Raw genomic sequence first — 19104 nt, forward strand, 5'->3', positions numbered from 1 at the left:
CACGTAACTGAGTGTAGAGAACCCCAGCACTGAGCAATAATTTTAATTACTTGAACACACATTGCAACTGGAATTGGGAAACTTATGAGAATGTTCAGAAGAAAAATCCCATATCCTATTCTCAGAGCAGCCCTCCCTTAATCAGTTAAGGGTATTTAAATTGAAGTCAGTCCCAACATGGTAAGTAATGAACCCTTCTCAGTTTCTATTCTCTTTACTTTTATGAAGTTGACGTATAGGGTAAATAAAATAGACTCCACTGGAGCACAGAACAATTCCAGAAATTAGAAAGTAATGGATCAGAATTATTAAGGCACATTGACATCATGTAGAAAATGCATTGCTCAAGACCAGTTTAGCATTAGCTGGTGAAATGTTTGAGGTGATTGGAAGTGGGGATGGGAGATAGGTAATAGAGTGTGTGTGTGTGCGCGCGCGTGCCCACATGGGAGAGGTATGACTATTTTGTTGAGCCTGAACAGAGTGCCCAGTGCTGTTCAGTATGGAGGTGGTGTAATGGGCATTCCGTGGAATACGTGCAATAAATCTCCCTATAACATGTCTGTTAAGTGTTCATTGCCAAGCTGACTGTAATGGATCTAGTTAACATCAGCAGCGAGAATTATAAGGATTGAAATAGCAAGATCAGAAGTTGCTTGTTTTTAGCACAGATTTAGGACCCCTCTAAAGCCTTTAGTGTCTCCTGCAAAATGTAAGTTTTCATTTATAGACCAGTTCTAGCCCTCCTGACTGTGAAGAGAGCTGTGTTTGGGTTGGTGAAATACTGTCTGTCAGACAAAATGAGACAGTAGATCTGAGTGTGACACCCCATTTATCTCCATGGAGTGTTAACTCTGGAGGCCAAGGATACCAGTGCCAGCAATGCCTACGTCACTACCTTGATAAGTCTGTTTAAATTATAAGCTATGTGCTTTATCCAAAAGGATGGAAACCTTCTTTTAAAGGGACACAGTAAAAAGGCTGCCAACTTCATAGATGTTAAATAAGCACGTTTTATCCAAGGCTTGTAAAATGTATTCACCCAGGCAAGTAGGACGCTTGTGAAGTGTTGCCCAAAGAATTTTCTTATCAACCTTCTGGAAAAGCTATAGGCTGGCTCAGTAGCTAGTGTCCCCTCCAGCTCACCTCCATTACAACAGATAGAACACTGAGGAGAGGGGTAGAGTAGCAAAGACAATCCTAGTCCCTGCTCCCACTCTTTGGATCCTTGTTGCAGCCTGGAATATGTAAAATCAAAATTAAGTAGCAGAGACATTTCCTCTCTCTAATATAAAGGTGGGATAGAGGGAAGAAAAGCTCACTTGACAACATTTTATGGACTATGGCCACAGCCCAATCAAAGGGATAGATACCATCAAGTAATCCATCCCCTATCACTCAGCGCCAACAGTTGGCAGTCAGAGGCTATGGGATATGCAGAGCATGGTGTTGCATCCCTGACCATCTTGACTAATAGTCAATAGTCAATAATCATTGATGGACCTATCCTCCAGGAGTTTATCTAATTTTTTTTTAACCCAGTTTCACTTTGCAACATCTCCTGGCAATGAGTTACACATGGTGACTGTGTGTTGTATGAAGAAGTACTTCTGTTTGTTTTAAACCTGCTGCCTATTAATTTCATTGAGTGCTCCCAGGTTCTTGTGTTATGTGAAGGGGTAAATAAAACCTCTGTATTCTTTCTCCACATCAGTCAAGATTTTATAGACCTCTATCATAGGCCTCCCCTTATCTCTCTTCCACGCTGAACAGTCCCAATCTTTTTAATTTCTCTTCATTCAGAAACTGTTCCATGCTGTTAATCATTTTTGTTGCCCTTTTCTGTACCTTTTGCAGTTCTAATAGATTTTTTGACACAGAGGAACCAGAACTGCATGCAGTATTCAAACTGTAGATGTACCATGGATTTATATAGTGGCGTGATATTTACTGTCTTATCAATCACTTTCCTAACATTCTCTTAGCTTTAACTGCCACTGCACACTGACTGGATGTTTTCAAGGAATTACCCATAGTGACTCCCAAGAGATTTCTTGAGTGGTAACAGCTAATTTAGACGCCCATCATTTTGTATGTATAGTTGGGATTGTTTTCCAATATGCCTTACTTTGCATTTGTCAACACCGAATTTCATCTGCCATTTTCTTGCTTACTCACCCAATTTTGTGAGATCCCTTTGTAACTTTTCTCAGTCTGCTATGGACTCAGCTATTTTGACTAATTTTGTATTGTCTGCAAACTTTGCCACCTCACTGTTTGCCCCATTTTCCAGATTGGTAAGATGTGATTTCTCTTTACAAATGCTGACTCTCCCCAACAGATCGTGTTCATCTACATGTCTGATCATTCTGTTCTTTACTGTAGTTACACCGAATTTGCCCAGTACTGAAGTTAGGCTTACTGGCTTGTAATTGCTAGGATCGCCTCTGGAGTCTATTTTAAAAACCGACCTTTTATTAGATATGCTCCAGTTATCTAGTACAGAAGCTGATTTAAGTGATAAATTAAGCCCCTTTGATTTCAGTTTAAATCGATTTTTACTGAAAAATTCCCGCGTTTTACAAAAAATAGCATTCAGTTTTTTCAGATTTTTTGTATCATTAAAATACATAAAAATAACTTGTCGTCTTATAAAAATACAATACATTGTATGAGATATATGTATTATGATAATACATTAGTCTATGTATATGCAAAGTTGCCCATTGAAGTAGGGCTATGTATTAGTCTAGAACAGTGGTGGGCAACCTGTGGCACGCGACCTGTCAGGGTAATTTGCTGGCAGGCTGTAAGACAGTTTCTTTCCATTGACCTTCCACAGGCACGGCCATCCGCAGCTCCCAGTGGCTTCCCGGCCAATGGGAGCTGCGGGAAGCAACGCTAGCATGTCCCTGCGGCCTGCGCCGCTTCATGCAATTCCAGTTGGCTGGGAATGGTGAACCGCAGCCACTGGGAGCTGCGAGCAGCCGTGCCTGCGCGTGGTCAATGTAAACAAAGTGTCTCGCAGCCTGCCAGCAGACTGCCTTGATGAGGCTGAATGTTGGCTGCAGGTTGCCCACCACTGGTCTAGAAGATACACACAATAAACACAGACATGCATGTATAGGGCTGCCCAGAGGAGAGGGCAAGTGGGGCAGTTTGCCCTAGGTCCCGGGCCCTCCAGGGGCCCCCACGAGAGTTTTTTCGGGGCCACTGGAGTGGAATTTTTCACTCCAGGGACCCCGGAAAACTGGCCCTGACTCCTCTTAGGGTCTTCAGTGCCCAAAGTGGCCAGAGCAGCCAAAGGTCAAGTAGGACAGCCGACACTACGGATGCAAGCCAGGTGACAGAGCTGGCTAAGGCCCTGGCATCCAAGGGCAAGCAGTTATGGAACTACCCTCTATATCAGCTTACCTCAGAATCCCCCTATACAGTCTTTTACAAGGACAAGGTCTAGCTGCGGCCACACCCAGCCTTCCTGCCCAAGGTGGTCTCACCATTTTATATGGGCCAGGACGTTTACTTATGTGACTTTTTTCCAAAGCTGCATAAGTTGGAGGAGAAACATCAGCTGCATTTCCTAGACATCAGAAGGGCATTAGTCTTCTACATTGAAAGGATCAAGCCATTCCACAAGTCAACGGTGTGTGTTTGTGATGGCAGACAGTGTCCGCTCAAAGAATTTCTTCTTGGATCACTGTCTGCATTCACTGCTGCTATGATCAGGCAAAGATACCACCTCCGGCAATTGTAGCCACCAATTCAACCAGGATGCATGCCTCTTCGGCAGCTTTCCTAGGCCAAGTGCCAATCCAGGATATCTGTAGGATGGCCACCTGGTTGTCTGTCCACACAATCACATCCTATTATGTGCTTATCCAGCAAGCCTGGGATGATGCAGCTTTGGTAGAGCAGTACTGCATGCTGCTAGACTGTGAACTCAGAGTCCATCTGTTCGAGATGTGTTGCTCATGTCCATTCCATGACCTGCCTCCTGCAAAAAAAACAAGCAAACCCAATTTATTTTGTTATGCTAGTTTTGCTGTCAAACAGTTTCTCTAAACTGGTGTGGATCCTTCAAACTGGACCAGACTCTTCTGTTTTCCCCTGAGCAACCATACAGACAGCCTTCGAAGACCCAACGGTAATACAAATAAATATGCTGTGCCCTGTTTGAGGTTACCTGTTTGTGGGGCGTAATCAAATATATCCATATAGGGAAAACATGTGAGGGAAATACATAACATATATGTATTAAAGCACAATATTCTGATTCACAAAAATTACGTTTTGTTCTCCAGCTTGTCACTGATCTGCTGTGTGAATTTGGGCTCAATTTCATTTGTAAAAAGGAATAATAATTACTTGAAAGCATTGGTAAGGTTAATTCCTTATCATTCATTAAGAGCTTTGAATCCTTCAGTGGAACCTATTCTGGAATTGCAAATGATTATTACATTGCCCTCTGAGTATGCTATCCTGCACCACTTTTAGTTTCTTGTCCTGGACTTCCCAGACAAACAAGCTAATTTCTGATTCTCTAGCTCATGCACAGAGTATAAATATGAGTTGCATGTGCCATTCATTCTGTTTTCTGTAACAAGCTGTAGTACTGTAAACTTTTTTCTAGAGGTATTATGCATGACCATGTAAAGTATCACAAAATGTATCTGTGTCAAACCATTGCAGGATGATGTTCAGGGATCCTAGAAATCTGTTTGCCACAGAAAAAAGGAGAATTTGCATTTGTACAGAGAATCTTTAGTTTTTACGTTTTGTGAGGGGAAAAAATAACATTAACTATTAACTAAAGTTTACTGAAAATATCAGTGTCATTTACTCAATGTACACAACCTCCCCCTCTTGCTGATTTTTTTTTGAATGTGCTTTAAATTTACAGCAGAACCCTGTTTAGTCAATCTAATTGGGACCAGGGCCAGATTGAATAATCAAACATTGAGATAATCAGGAGAATTGGCAAAGAGCTTTCTATCCTTTATTTTAAAATGGGGGGAGGGAAAACACTCCACCTGTTGGCCCAAGCCCCAACCGCTGTCAGCCGTAGAAAGCTGGTGGTTCGGTTGTTACGGAGAGCCGGATAATGGAAACTTGGATAAACAGGGTTGTGCTGTATATCAGTAAAACGTGTTGAGCTGATATACATGAACAGTTTGGTAGGGGGAGTGTCACTGTCATCATGGAGATTTACTTTATTCTAGTAAGAGTAGGAACACCATAGAGAGCCTACTTTCAGGTTATAGTCACTAGTCATCACCATGACATAGACCCTGTTTTCCCCACGCACTTTCTGCATACTGAAGTTTTCTAGCTAATCCAGTGCTGGCACTTGTCTGTGTGCTTAATTACTGCTGTCATTTAACTACCAGAATTTAGTGTAAGAGAGCAACATGAGATAGTGGATTTTCTTTAAGCAGAATAATGAGAACATGTAACAATTAGCATACAGTACTCCAAAAAATGGAGAGCACAGGGTGACTTACTTTCAGAATTGGAGAAGTGTGCACTGTTGAAAGAAGATATACCACCTGTGGCTGTTTGTTTATTAGGATTTCACTTCTCAAGATGTTAATCTTGCTTGATTTTATGTAACAGCACATCATGTGATCTCAAGCTCTGTGATGACATCATTTGTCTGTCTTGTTTCTGTTGGTCATGACCCAACCACTGTTAAACACAGTAAACTTTGAATAGAAGCAAAGGAATAATCGTTAACTTTTTAATTCTTGAAAGTGTTGAGTTCAGGGCTCACAATTTAACAGTGGAATGCTAATGCTAATTTTACTCATGCTAAGAATATAAGTGTTTCTTCAGTGCTTCATTCTGTGAGAAATAATCAGTAGTCATACTAAATAATCTAAATAGTCATGTCAATGAAAGTGACATTTCTCCAAGGACAAAACTGTGACGGAACAGCTATGAAAGTATTATTCTTGGAGTTGGAACAGCATCTTAAGAGGTATTTGTAAAGCTTTTATTTTCCTTTAAGATTCTTGGTGGTTTAAGCAGTTCTTAAACTTACTGTTCGAGTGAGTGTTTAAAAATGATATTGCTACTCTTAATTTAAGGTGCTTGTCAGTTTATTAAAGCTGTTTCTCAAAAGAGAAGCCCGATACTGATTCAGAGATAAGTGCTTTGCTATGCTGAGTGATTTTACTTTTTCACCAACATCTCCACTCTTTGAAAAGAGCTAGATCTATCTTGCAATTTAAAACTGATTTCATCAGAAACTGTTGGCAATCCGTGTATTTAGAAACATTTCTTTTAAAAAGTTGTGTGCTTTATAAATTCATTGCAGGTATATAATGTGGTGACTCCCTGCTGAAATGCATAACTTTTTTAAAAACCGAATAATCCTGTTTAACAAGATTAAAATTTTAGAGTTAATTACAGAATGTTTTTGTACCCTTTTAAATGACTTTTTTAACAGAAGTTTTGCAGAGTTACATACTGCCTGTTTTCTACTCTCTTCAAACACCTACAAAAAAGTTGAATATATTATTTATATTGTTCTGTGTTACAAATTGAAATGATCTTGAATTGTGGTTTCATATTCATCAAATCACTTAATGTTTGTTCTCCTTTGGCCACCTGAGCAGAGCTGCATGACGTATTTGGGATTAATTTGCTTTACAAGTTTTGATTTTTATCAGATTCCAATTTAAAAAGAAAATCTCAAGTATTAACTTGAAGAATGGGAGGGATTTTTTTACAGAGCTTGAATTAAGGTACATGTAATATTGTTTATGAAAGTAGAAAAGCCTTGGTTCCTTCATGTTGCATAATTGCTATTTGCCTTGTGCAAATAAATACCTTTACGGGGAAAATGTAATAACATAACATTTTATATTTCCCAACACCAATAATAGGTATGGTTTTTTTTAACAGACCCAGTGATGACATGTAGGTTTTTCTGGATGGAAGAAGTTGGAGGGTAGATTCTCACTCTACCCTGGTGCCCTCCCTTCCCCCCACATATGAAAGCAACTTTCATACCCTTTGTTCAGGATCCTAGTCTCTGTATTAGTTGCTGTGTGATTATAGTGTAAATAGAGGATAAATAATAAAAGCTTCTTTGCTTATGAAAATTTCAAAGGTTTGACTTGCTGTCTTGGTTTTGCCTTGCCCAGAAAATCTGACATAATATACTTCGTTGTTTTTATTGTATTCAGGAACACTAAAATAGTACCTTAACACATTCCATTTGAAGGTGTTTTCATGTCACTGCCTTTAATAATGTCTTTAGAGAAAAACTTTTTCTCTAAAGTGTGAGTGGAGTCTTCAAACAAACAAAAACACAACCCTCTTGATTTATACATTGGGAAGCTGCTATAAAATAGTTATCAAATATTGAGATTCATTCAGCAAGCAACTGTTTTAAAATGTTTGACTTGTAAGTATTCTCAAATGTTGAACGTAAATACACTATTACACTGAACTGGTTGGTATCTTAGCACTTAACAAGGCTAGCAATCATTATTGATAACTCATTTCAAACGTTGCTCGTGACAACAGTTTACAGATGCTTCCCTGCTCATAAACAATATATGTGAGTATTGCAGCAACCTGGGTTACTGCATATGTCCAAACTAGGAATATATTTCTCAATGTTTGAATCAATCATAACATGCTTGCTGCTCTTTTTCTGGGTTAATCATGGAGAAAAAAGATTTTCTGACCTTTCTGCCCTGCAACTTGAAGCTTTGTTATAAGCGATATTCAGTCTTACATAATGCTGTGTTAGATACAGTACCTCAGCTCATGAAAACACCCATCAGCAGCTGTTGTATAAACAGGATTTGTGTGTACTTTACTGTGTTCCTTGTTTCAACAGGTTACCTCTTTTTATTTACTAATTATTTTGCTGCTTCTTTGAGTGATGTCCCCTATTGTATTCCACTGAGGGTTATGCATAAACACCATGTGTCCGGAATCGGTGAATTTGAAAGTAGTGTGCCTTGGTCCACACATGCACCCTGGCTCGCCTCGTGCTCCTATCGGAGGCAATAAACGGCAGGGCAGACCACAATATGCATATTACTTCATTTCCCATAGAAGCGTGTTGGATAATTATACTCTAGATGCTTTTCTGGAAACTAGGATTGGATAATAGACATGCTACTCACCAGTTTCAAAATAAGCAGAACCCTTTGTCTTCCTTAGTTTTTATTGGCTGCTGCCACCGTGTCATTTCCCACCTGGAAGAGATGGACACCACTGAAATACCATGTATAGCTTAGAAGGGCTCATCATTACCCAGTTTTCTCTTCACTGAAGACATGACTTGCAAAGCAATCACTGTTGAACACACACAGTATAGATATAAGTAGTATGTAATTGCTAATCTGCATGTGTAAAATTTATTTTAGAGCCTGTTTTTCTATGTGCTAGGTCTTTTTACTATAAGAGATCTGTATTTTTATTACTGTGAACTCCTGGCAGTGACCACTGTAATTAAAGGGTGAGGTTGTAAAACACTTTCTATTATAAGCATCTGAAAATGGGCATTATAACTTTGTGCAACAATCATTCTTTGGGCTAAAATTTTCCATATTTGGTCTCTTGTGATGGTTTTTGAACAGCCCTGTTACTGACGTGGCTGATTTAATGTTGCAATTTAGTTTGGAAATAATATTTGTTGAGGAACAGCGCATTACCTTAGTCTAAAAAAAACTGCCTGGTGTTGATTTGATTGAATGAGTGTTTTTAAAATTGCCTGTTGAGCGTGAAGAGTAGAAGGCTTTTTGCTAAGCTCATTAAATGTGCCATGAGGGAATGATGCACTCTGTGTGTATGCACAGCAAATTTAATTTTAACAGTGAATTGCTTAATCCCCAAAATTGCTCCAGCCCAGCCAATCCCGAGATTCTTAAAAGTATCCCAAGGTCTGGCAAAAAGGGTTTCTTGCTTCTGGAGCAGGTTTGAAATATTTAGTCTCTTGGAGCCACTAGTTGAAATTGAGGCAGGTTTGGCTCAAACCATTCTCTTTGAGAGAGGCTGAGTTCTGTGCAGTTTACTACATAGAATTTTAAGAGCCAACCTTAATAGGATCTCTGGCTGTGTGTGGATGTTAAAATGCCCATGACACATTTTGTATGAGCCGGGGTTTGCTCCGATGTTGTCATATAAATTTTCCCCTTCACTCATGGTCATGCAGCAACTTGTGTACATCATTTGGCTGCTGTAATGCCTGGGTGGACATGCTTTGGGCTGACAAAAGGAGTTGTATAAATGCACAATAAAATCTGAGCCAAAAGTCTTTGTTAGCAAACTGCTGAGGTTGAGAAGTGCTGCTCCAAACAGTTGAATTACATGTGTTGATTTCAGAAAAGGGGGAAATAAATTAACAGTGGAAATCACTAGTTAAGATTAGGTGTACAATTCTAACGCTGTTCAATAATAAATACCTATAGATTTCTGTCTGCAACAATAAATTAAATTTAATCCTGCTTGTAGTGATAGCAGCCTCCCTCCAGGCTTTCTCCTTTGTTCCATTCATAGTTTGAGGCCAGAAGGAACCATTAGATAATCTAAGATTATCTCCTGTACAGTAACTCCTCACTTGAAGTTCTGGTTAATGTTGTTACGTTGCTGATCAATTAGGGAGCATGCTCCCTTCTAAACTCGTTTGGCAGCTGCCTGCTTTGTCCACTGCTTGCAGGACGTTGCAGCTAGCTAGTGGGGGCTTGGAACCAGGGTAGACCAGCAGCCCCCTATCAGCTCCCCGCTCCCCTAAGTTTCCTGTGCAGCAACTGCCCAGCAGGCTATCAATTGCAGCTATCCCTCCCCCCACTGCCATGTGCTGCTCCTGCCCTTTGCCTTGGAGCTGCTCCCCAAGCCTCTTGCTTGCTGTGTAAGGAGGGGGAGGTGTCTAATGTTAGGGTGTCCCTGTCCACCCTTCTCCTACACCCCACTTACCCCTTCTCCATATAGAGCAGGGTGGGGACATGGAGGGAGAGAGAGAGAGAAACCCTGGGGCAGCAGCTGCTGTCTTAACTTCCTGATCCACTTAAAAAGACAATGTACTTAAGGGTGGGTCAGCTTACTTAAAGGGGCAGGATGCATCTCTCTCCCCCCCCACACACACAAGGTGTGTCTGTCTGTGTCTGCTATGCTGTCTCCCCTCCCCTCCATTCCTGCTGCCTTGTAGAGTGAGAGGCTGCATTAACAACATGTTAACCCTTGAGGGCTCAGCCGAGTGCTAGTTCATCATTTAGCACAAGGGTTCTCAAACTGGAGGTCGGAACCCCTCAGGGGCCATGAGGTTGTTACATGGGGGGGTTGCGAGCTGTCAGCCTCCACCTCAAAACCTGCTTTGCCTCCAGCATTTATAATGGTGTTAAATATATAAAGTATTTTTAGTTTATATGGGAGGGGGTCGCACTCAGAGACTTGCTTTGTGAAAGGGCTCACCAGTACAAAAGTTTGAGAACCACTGATTTAGCAGCAAGGCATTCCCTGAGACTATCCCACTCTCTTCCACCCTCTAATTTCACCACCTCAACCAAAGTTTACAATCATCATAGCTGTGAATGATATTAAATTGTTGGTTTTAAAACATGTACTGTGTGTGTGTGTGTGTGTGTGTGTGTGTGTAGATAGTTTTTCGTCTGGTGAAAAAAATTTCCCTAGAACCTAACCCCTGTTTACATTAATTCTTGTGGGGAAATTGGATTCGCTTAAGATAGTTTTGCTTAAAGTCGCATTTTTCAGGAAGATAACTACAATGTTAAGTGAGGAGTTACTGTATAACACAGGCCATTAAATTTCCCTCAGTTCCTCCTATACTGAACCAGTAATTTTGTGTTTGATTAAAGCATATCTTCCAGAAAAGCATCCAGTCTTGATTTAAAGGCCTTGAGAGATGGAGAATTTAGTACTTCCTTATGTAGTTGATTCTAATGGTTAATCAGTTTCATTTTTCTTTTTTAAGTTTCTGTTTAATTGTACCTTATTTCTTTTCATCTGTCTGGCTTCAGTTTCCAGCCACTGGTTCATGTTATGCCTTTCTCTGCTAGGTTAAAGAACCCTTTAGTATCGAGTATTTTCTCCCTGTGGAGGTACTTATACACTGTAATCAAGTCACTTCTCAGTCTTTTTGATACAAATAAACAAATTGAGGGTTTTTTCCAGTCGTCAAATCATTTTTGTGGCTCTTCTGCACCATCTCCAGTTTTTTTCAACATCCTTTTTAAAATCAGCAAAGAATCCTGTGGCACCTTATGGACTAACAGACGTTTTGGAGCATGAGCGAATACCCACTTCGTCAGATGCATGACACCTTTTTAAAATGTGGACATCAGAATTGTAAATAGCATTCCAGCATTTATTGACATGTCATACTAGGGCAGGGGTCGATAAGCACCCTGGCGGGCCAGGCCAGTTTGCTTACTTGCCGCGTCGGCAGGTTTGGCCAACCGTGACTCCCACTGGCCGCAGTTTGCCGTCCCAGGCCAATGGAGGCGGCGGGAAGCGATGCGGGCGAGGGATGTGCTGACCACGGCTTCCCACCACCCCCATTGGCCTGGGACAGTGAACCGCGGCCAGTGGGAGCAGTGATCGCCTGAATCTACTGATGTCACAGGTAAACAAACTGGCCTAGCCTGCCAGGGTGCTTACCATGGTGAGCCGTGTGCCAGAGGTTGCAGACCATTGAGATACACCCTTGAACAGGCCAGATTCAGGCATAGACTTGTACCTCAGCTCCCAGAGTCGTGATGAAATCAAAAGTTCGGCTTTCATTTAAAAACTGGCTTGCTTCTAGCCATTGTGGTTACTCAGGAAACCTGAATGGTGTGACTGATGCAGTAGTGTATCCCTGAATTTGCAGAGAGCCTCTAGTAGAGGGAGTAGCAGTAGCCAGTAGAGCCAAGGAAGAATTAACGTGTTCTATACCTAGGACCAGAGCAGACCAGGCAGGCCTTCCCAGCTCTAGCAGTTGCCTTGAGTGGTTTTGGGGGGAGGCTTGGATGCCTCTGTGGGCTCTGTGAAATTAGTTCCACATGGGTGGGGCTCAGATGTCCTCTGGGCTATGTTTCTTTGACCATTTGTCTCCACTGGTCAGATCAGTGGGGAGGGGATGGTACTCTAGCCTGTTTCAATGAGACCTAGATCAAAGCAATCTAATGAACGGTTATTGTGCATCAGCAGGGTCCACATAGACAGTGCACAGCAGGCTGGTGGGGAGTGGATTCACACCCCAGCTTGCTGCAAGCTAAATATTCACATAGACGTGCCCTTATACCACCTACTACTGAGGTGCCATTCAGAGTAGATGTGTAGAGACCTTTCTTGTGTGGTTGACTCTCTCCTCCATGCTTTCAGCGCATTGTAATGATTAATGGTGTTGGCATTTTAAAATTGTCATTGAGTGAACTCCCTATTTAAGATGAATGAGGAAGCTCACATCTTTGAGCACTTTCAGGCTTCCGGGCATCACTAAGGCTATGGCTGCACTAGCACTTTTGTTAGTAAATGTATGGCACTCAGGTGTGAAAAAATGCCCCACTGAGTGACATAAGTTACACCAACCGAAGCACCATTGTAGACAATGGTGCTGATATAGCTACCTCCGCTCGTTGGGAGTGGTTTAATTATGTCGATGGGAGAGCTGTTTCCTGTTGACATAGAGCGGCTACTGCATCCATACAGCTCTGCCACAGTAAGCTTCGCTAGTGTAGACTTTTTTCTGGGGAGTGGAGGGGAAAGAAGGTTTGATAACCAGGAAGGCTGAAGGCTTTTTTAAAAAAACAAAACAAAACAAAACAACTGACTTTGGAGAATAAGATGACACCACCCCAAAAAAGTGCTGGGTTAATGACCCAGCATGGGCTAGCCCAACTCAAGTCCTGGTTTGAACGAAGGATTTTTGTAAGGGTATACAAAACATTTAGTGCACCATTCTTCAGGCAGTAGAGCTAATATAATACTAGGGAATGATGAGGACTGCTCCATAATTAATATGGACAACGTTAACACAAATTTAGCCAATGCCAAATACTTTAAAGAGATTAACCAGGTGTTGCTTAAGTATGAGATTCTAAGTCTTAATCTTTACTTGGCAAATCATGTATTAAAAGATTAGACGATAGATCTTCTATAGTTCTCGGAAGGTCAGGGATGGCTGTATGTCGGTGGCTTCTGTCCAGGACAGCGGTATTCAAATGGTGTCTTAGTTCCAGCTTACGGAATTTGTGTTCTGTTTGAAAGCCAGCAGAGTTTCAAAGCCTTGGAGAGTGGGGGCCCAAGCCTGTCTTGCCCAGAGGCCTCTTTATGCCACTGGATGGTGTGAAGGAGGGTCCTAAAGGCAACAAACTTCCCCCAGGCAATACCTGCAGTGTTCCCCTGCTGGTGAAATGACTACACCAGTCCCTTACAATTTTCCCTGTAGGAGGTGTGTCCAGGGTACATGCAAAGGAGGATGCTGAACTGGAGCTCCACTGTGCTGTGACTAGAGAGAGAGGCATGGGGAACCCAAGAATAAATTTAGAGTACCCTGAGGCTTTTACAGTTTACATTGGAGGTAGGCAGACATCCCCCACCCCCAGAGTATCAAAAGGCTTAAATGCAACTTTGTCCCCACCCCTTCATTCCTGTGCTGAATTAAAGGTAGATAATCATGATGTACAAAATAACAAATCAGATATTTATAATACATGTTTTGTTCTTTATTTCTTCCTATTTTATAGTTTGAAATTGCTGAAAAGCATTCATATACTTATAGATTCTAAGGGCAGAAGGGACCATTGTGATCATCTGGTCTGACCTCCTGTGTAACATAGGCCAGAGAACTTTTCCAAAATAATCCCCAGAGCACATCTTTTAGAAAAACATCCAGCCTTGATTTAAAAAATGGAGTGACGGAGAATCTGCCATGACCCTTGGTAAATTTTTGTGGTTAATTATTCTCGCCATTAAAAATGTACGCCTCATTTCCAGTCTGAATTTGTCTAGCTTCAACTTCCAGTCATTAGAGCATTTTATAGCTTTCTCTGCTACACTGAAGAGCCCATTATTAAATATTTGTCCCCCTGTAGGCACTTACAGACTGTAATGAAGTCACCCCTTAACCTTCTCATTGTTAAGCTAAACAGAGCTCCTTGATACTCTCACAGATTTTCTAATCTTTTAATCCTTCTCATGGATCTTCTCTGCACCCTCTAAAATTTTTTTAACATTTTTTAAATTGTGGATACTAGATCTGGACACAGTTATTCCAACAGTGGTTGCACTAATGCCAAATACAGAGGCAAAATAGCCTCTCTACTCCTACTCAAAAATTCCCCTATATATGCATCCAAGGATTGCGTTAGCCACTTTGGCCACAGGGGGAGCTCATGTTCAGCTGATTATCCACCACAACTCCTATATCTTTTTCAGTCCCTGCATTCTAGCATAGATTTCCCCCATCCTCCAAGTATGGCTGACATTCTTTGTTCCTAGATGTGTACATTTACAGTTTTCTGTATTAAAACACACACTGTTTGCTTATGCTCAAGTTACCAAGCAATTAAGGTCACTCTGAATCAGTGACCTATCCTCTTCATTATTTACCACTCCTCCTATTTTTGTGTGATATGAAATCTTTCATTGGTGACTTTTCTATTTTCTTCTAGATTATTGATACAAATGTTAAATAGCATAGGGTAAGGACTATTATCAGAGGATCCCATAGAAACACATCTGCTCAATGACTGTTCCCTGTTTATAATTGTATTTTGACGCCTATCATTTAGCCAGCTTTTAATCTATTTAATTTGTGCCATGTTAATTTTATATTCTTTATTTGTTTTTTGATCAAAATGTTGTGTGGCATCAAGTCACACTTTATAGAAGTCTAAGTATGTTACATCAGTGCTATTACCTCGATCAACCGAATTTATAATCTCATCACAAAAATAAACCCATGTTGATTTGCATTAGTTATATTTCCCTCTTTTAATTCTATGAGTCCCATGTAAGATGTTCCATTATCTTGCCAGTGGTTGGTATCAGACTGCTAGGCCTGTAATTACACAGGTCATCCCATTTACCCATCTTAAATACTGTCACATTATCTTTCTTCCAGTCTTCTAGAACTGTTCCAAGACTTTCTAAAATAACTTTAACGGTGCAGCAATTCCTGAGTCATCTCTTTTAAAATGCATGGATGCGAATTATCTGGATCTGTTGATTTTTAAATGTCTTAATATTAACTCTGCTGTTTAAGATTCTCTTGAGATAATAATGGAGAAAGTGTTACCATATGATGAGACTGCATATCTGCTTTTTCCCCAAATACAGAACAAATATTAATAGGGCAGAAGTGTTCATTCTGCATTATTATTAGGCTTGGAAGGAATAGATTTTAATCAGTAAATGTGGGTAAACTTAGATTTTACCACGCATACAAAAATATTTTAAAAATCTGTGTTGATTGAAGTTTAAATAGGCAAAGTAAGGAAAATGCTGCTTGGGAATTTTGATATAAAGTTATTTACTTGGTAAATTTTGATATGTGAAGTTGACAATTGGTGTTTAAATGGTTATAGAGCTTTAACTTTTTTAATCTGAAATCTACTGTCATTAAAAAATTGTCTGACTCTCCCCATAATTTCTTGCAACCAAAAAGGTAAATCAATGAAAATTAAAAGCTTCATACTCATAATTTTGTGCAAGTTGTAAAAATTTAAATAGATGAAAATCTCTTAAAATAAACATCAATATTCATCAAAATAATAAAAAATCTAATTCTGCCAAGTGTAGTTATTGATAATTCTACCATTTTATATAGTAATGGACCAATGCCTATTTAATATTTAGCATTAATTTCTGACAAAATGGGGTGATTTTGAACAGCCATTATTTTTTCCTAGCTGAATGTGATTTTAAAACAAAATGTTAGTGTGCAGGTGGTTAGCTTAAGGACAAGGGGTCATAGCAATTTCCCTTTACCCTACTTTGTTCCTCTGTATTTTTGCTTCCCCTTTCACAGGATCTCATAGAATTTTACTGTTCCCTAAGAAATTATAATAGTGGCCTGATCTCTAAAGTTTATGTAAGTCAGTGGAAGGATTCCCATTGACTTTAATAGGCTTTGAATTAATGCCTAGGAGCCTTGACTTGGCTTCTAATGTAATTTCTTAAGTATAGGCTTAATTTTAAAAGTGTGAGGCTGAAGAGGGAAGTGACCATCAAAGGAAAACTGCTGTCCAGCTAGAAACCTAGTTCAGCTGCTCTGCTAGACAAAAGGCCGGGGTGCTTTGAAATGAATTTAAAATAGGTTAAGAGCCTTGCAACTTCAAGGGGAGCAATAAAAAGAAAAAACAGTCAGGAAGAAAAGAGAGAGAAGAAAGGGGTGACCAGTAGAAAGTGGACAGGTGGAGGATGGAGGATGAGGGGTGAAAGAGAGAGGGGAGCAGATAACTTGTCCTCTCTTTCCAAAATACATAGGGATTTCTTGTTTTTATCTGGGTGATGAGGTCCCAGCCATGCACTGCCGGGAGGTAGTGTGGCTAGTGGCTGTGACATCACCAACAAGGTCCAGATGGCCTGTCAGAACAGACCAGTGTTGAGAGCTACATTCTAATATAAGATAATTTGTGCTTTTCAAATGCATGTGATCTCACTGCTGCCAAGTGACCACCTGATCGTTGGTTTTGTTTCTTTTTTCATGGTAGGAGTACCTAGGAATACTCCGGTAATTTCCTTTCATTTAACGTTGAAGTGCAGTTCTCCAAAATGTACATTATGTATTTTCTGAACAGCAGGATTATGCAACATGAGTGGTTCCTCCTCTAAGGTGTCTCCTTTGGCTTTAAGGAAACCAGTACACATTAGAAGTACAGATGAAAGCATGGAATCAAATGTGAACTTTGAGTACTTTTTAGTTTTCTGGCAAGTAAATTCACATAAGGATGTATCAGATGAAATTATATATGCAGTCTTCTAAAGCCTGGAAGCTCTGAAAGGCTATGTACTGACTGCAGAGTGGACAAGCATATTCAAAGGTAAGGATGATCTCTTGTATGAGGTCAAAAAGGAAGAATAAAAGTGAGGTCTGTGCCAGAGAGCTGGCCAGTGTCAGAGGAAGAAGAGCTCTTGTAATCTTCTTTCAACCTTCCACACACCAAAATGCCCTCTCCTGGATCAGTCCTTTTAATACCTCCCTCCCTTTTGGGCCAGTTGCATAAGAGTTACTGTAGGGTTAGGGTGGGAATAAACCTAACTGTGGCCCATGAAGAGGGAGGGACAGATTGGGTCCCTGACAAAATTTTAAAAGCACAACTCTTTAGTGGGTGGGTCCTTTCCTCCCCATGAGTGTTGGGCAGAAGCAATTATAGCACTCCAAGGAGAGCTTTCATTTGTATTGAGTTTAGGTATTTCAGATTTACAGACACAGTGTTTGGTTCCCAAACTAGGTGGTACTTCATACCTACTCAGCCCTAGATTCAGGTAGGTAGTGTCCTGGATGCTAATTGCAAGGTATAGAGTAACCATGAAAGTTAGGTCTCTTAATACAAGAGATTAAGCCCAACAGATTCTATTCCTTTAATTCACATTGTGTTGCCAGACATAGTTAGTTGTTTCTGGAAGGATTCTCCAATAACCTCAGAATATTTTAGTTCTTACCACCCCTGAGGTCTTCTAAAGATGTCTGGATGTTTCTTGAAGGTTGTAACCTCTCTCTCACTCTCTCCTTGCTGAAACTCCTGAACTGGAGAAAGAGACTTTTTTTTAATCAAGATTTATTGCATCACCATTAAAATCAGTGATATGATGACATCCTTGTGAAAACAAATGAGGTTTAATTAGCTATCTGTTTTCCTATAGAAACGAAAGAGCTGTGACCAGTATCCTATCCCCAGAGAAGTCAGTTTGACTTTCTTGTGTTTGTCCTTTGATTTTATATCAACTTGCTTTTAAATGCATTCTTCTGTCTTCTAGGCAGAGTGCAAAGCATATCATCGTATATGTATTATAATTACAGATACTGGTGTTATACTACTGCTGGCCAAGTAGGTTGTATGTAGGGTGGAATGAATGTTCTTTCCACATTGTAGTTCATTAATTTTTTCTGTACCTTGCTGATGGTAAAAACAAAATTAAACATGGTAAGTGACACATTGGTTCTTTTTCATTTCATTTGAGGTGTTAGAGTCTAATCTTCTTAAACACTTATTTTAAAAATCATGAAAAAAACAAAAAAAGGAAATTCACATGCAATCAAACCACAGGTTTAAATAGCTTTAAGATTTTAGCAAAAAAAAAAATTGAGAGCTAATACTATAGAAATATCTGGTACTCAATGGCTCTTTAATTTAACTGACAGACATAACAAGATCCATTGGCTGGAAGTTGAAGTCAGCAAAGTTCAAACTCAAAATAAGATGCAATTTAATGTTTTGGAACGGATTGCCAAGTGATGTGGTAAATTTTCAGTGGCTTGGAGTCTGACTCAAGATCGAATGGCTTTCTAAAAGAGATATTTTAGCCCAACCACAAGCTGTTGGGCTAGATAAGGAATTGCTGGTTGAAAGTCTATGACCTGTGGCAGATTAGGTGATTATAATGGTCTCCTCTGTCCTTAAAGTCTATGAAATTCACAGTTAAGTCAGGAGAAACTGTTCAAAAGACCACCCCTTTAAACTGACCAAACTGAACCTGGTTAAAACTGGCTGGAAACCCTGTCCTCATTTAAATCAGTGGCAGTTTTACTATTGGCTTCAGAGGGGCCAAGATTTTAGCCTAGGTGATTAGTGTGTTGTGGATTTCTGTCAGAATCATTAGACTAGTTCCCCCCCCTTGTGTGTGCCCACCTCCCCATGGATATATATGGGTTTGAATTTAGGAATTTTTAAGGTAACTTTACTTAAGTCACTACTCCAGTTCTGTATAATCCGCATTAAAATCCCCTCTAATGAAAGCAGATGTTTTTCAGGACTCAATTCAGTCTTTCTTCCATTGTGCCACCAAAGTGGTTATAATGCAGTTGGTTCTTAATGTTTTTGTGACTGAACCACATTTTGATGTATTTCAGCGTTTTACAGTTGAGAAATATAGTTAAAATTGTGTTACCCATAGCAGGGGACTGTCATGTTATAACAA

General features: G+C 40.1%; 1 protein-coding gene across 5 annotated transcripts in view; it reads left to right on the forward strand.

Moving 5' to 3' along the window:
- TSC22D1 (TSC22 domain family member 1) overlaps window positions 1-19104 on the forward strand; it is a 131185-nt gene that overhangs the window by 102566 nt on the left and 9515 nt on the right. The window contains exon 2 of one of the 5 annotated variants that reach the window (XM_030565599.1): window positions 6907-7022. The exons of 2 other annotated variants lie outside the window; for them this stretch is intronic. In XM_030565599.1, the coding sequence (XP_030421459.1) occupies window positions 6907-6925 (19 nt within the window). In that variant the 3' untranslated portion in view covers window positions 6926-7022. Of the gene's footprint in view, window positions 1-5870; window positions 5978-6906; window positions 7023-16392; window positions 16398-19104 lie in introns of those variants that run through there. 2 more of the 5 variants (XM_030565621.1, XM_030565635.1) reach the window with 2 other exon arrangements.

This window comes from Gopherus evgoodei, chromosome 1 (assembly GCF_007399415.2).
Source record: "Gopherus evgoodei ecotype Sinaloan lineage chromosome 1, rGopEvg1_v1.p, whole genome shotgun sequence".
Taxonomy (NCBI): domain Eukaryota; kingdom Metazoa; phylum Chordata; order Testudines; family Testudinidae; genus Gopherus; species Gopherus evgoodei.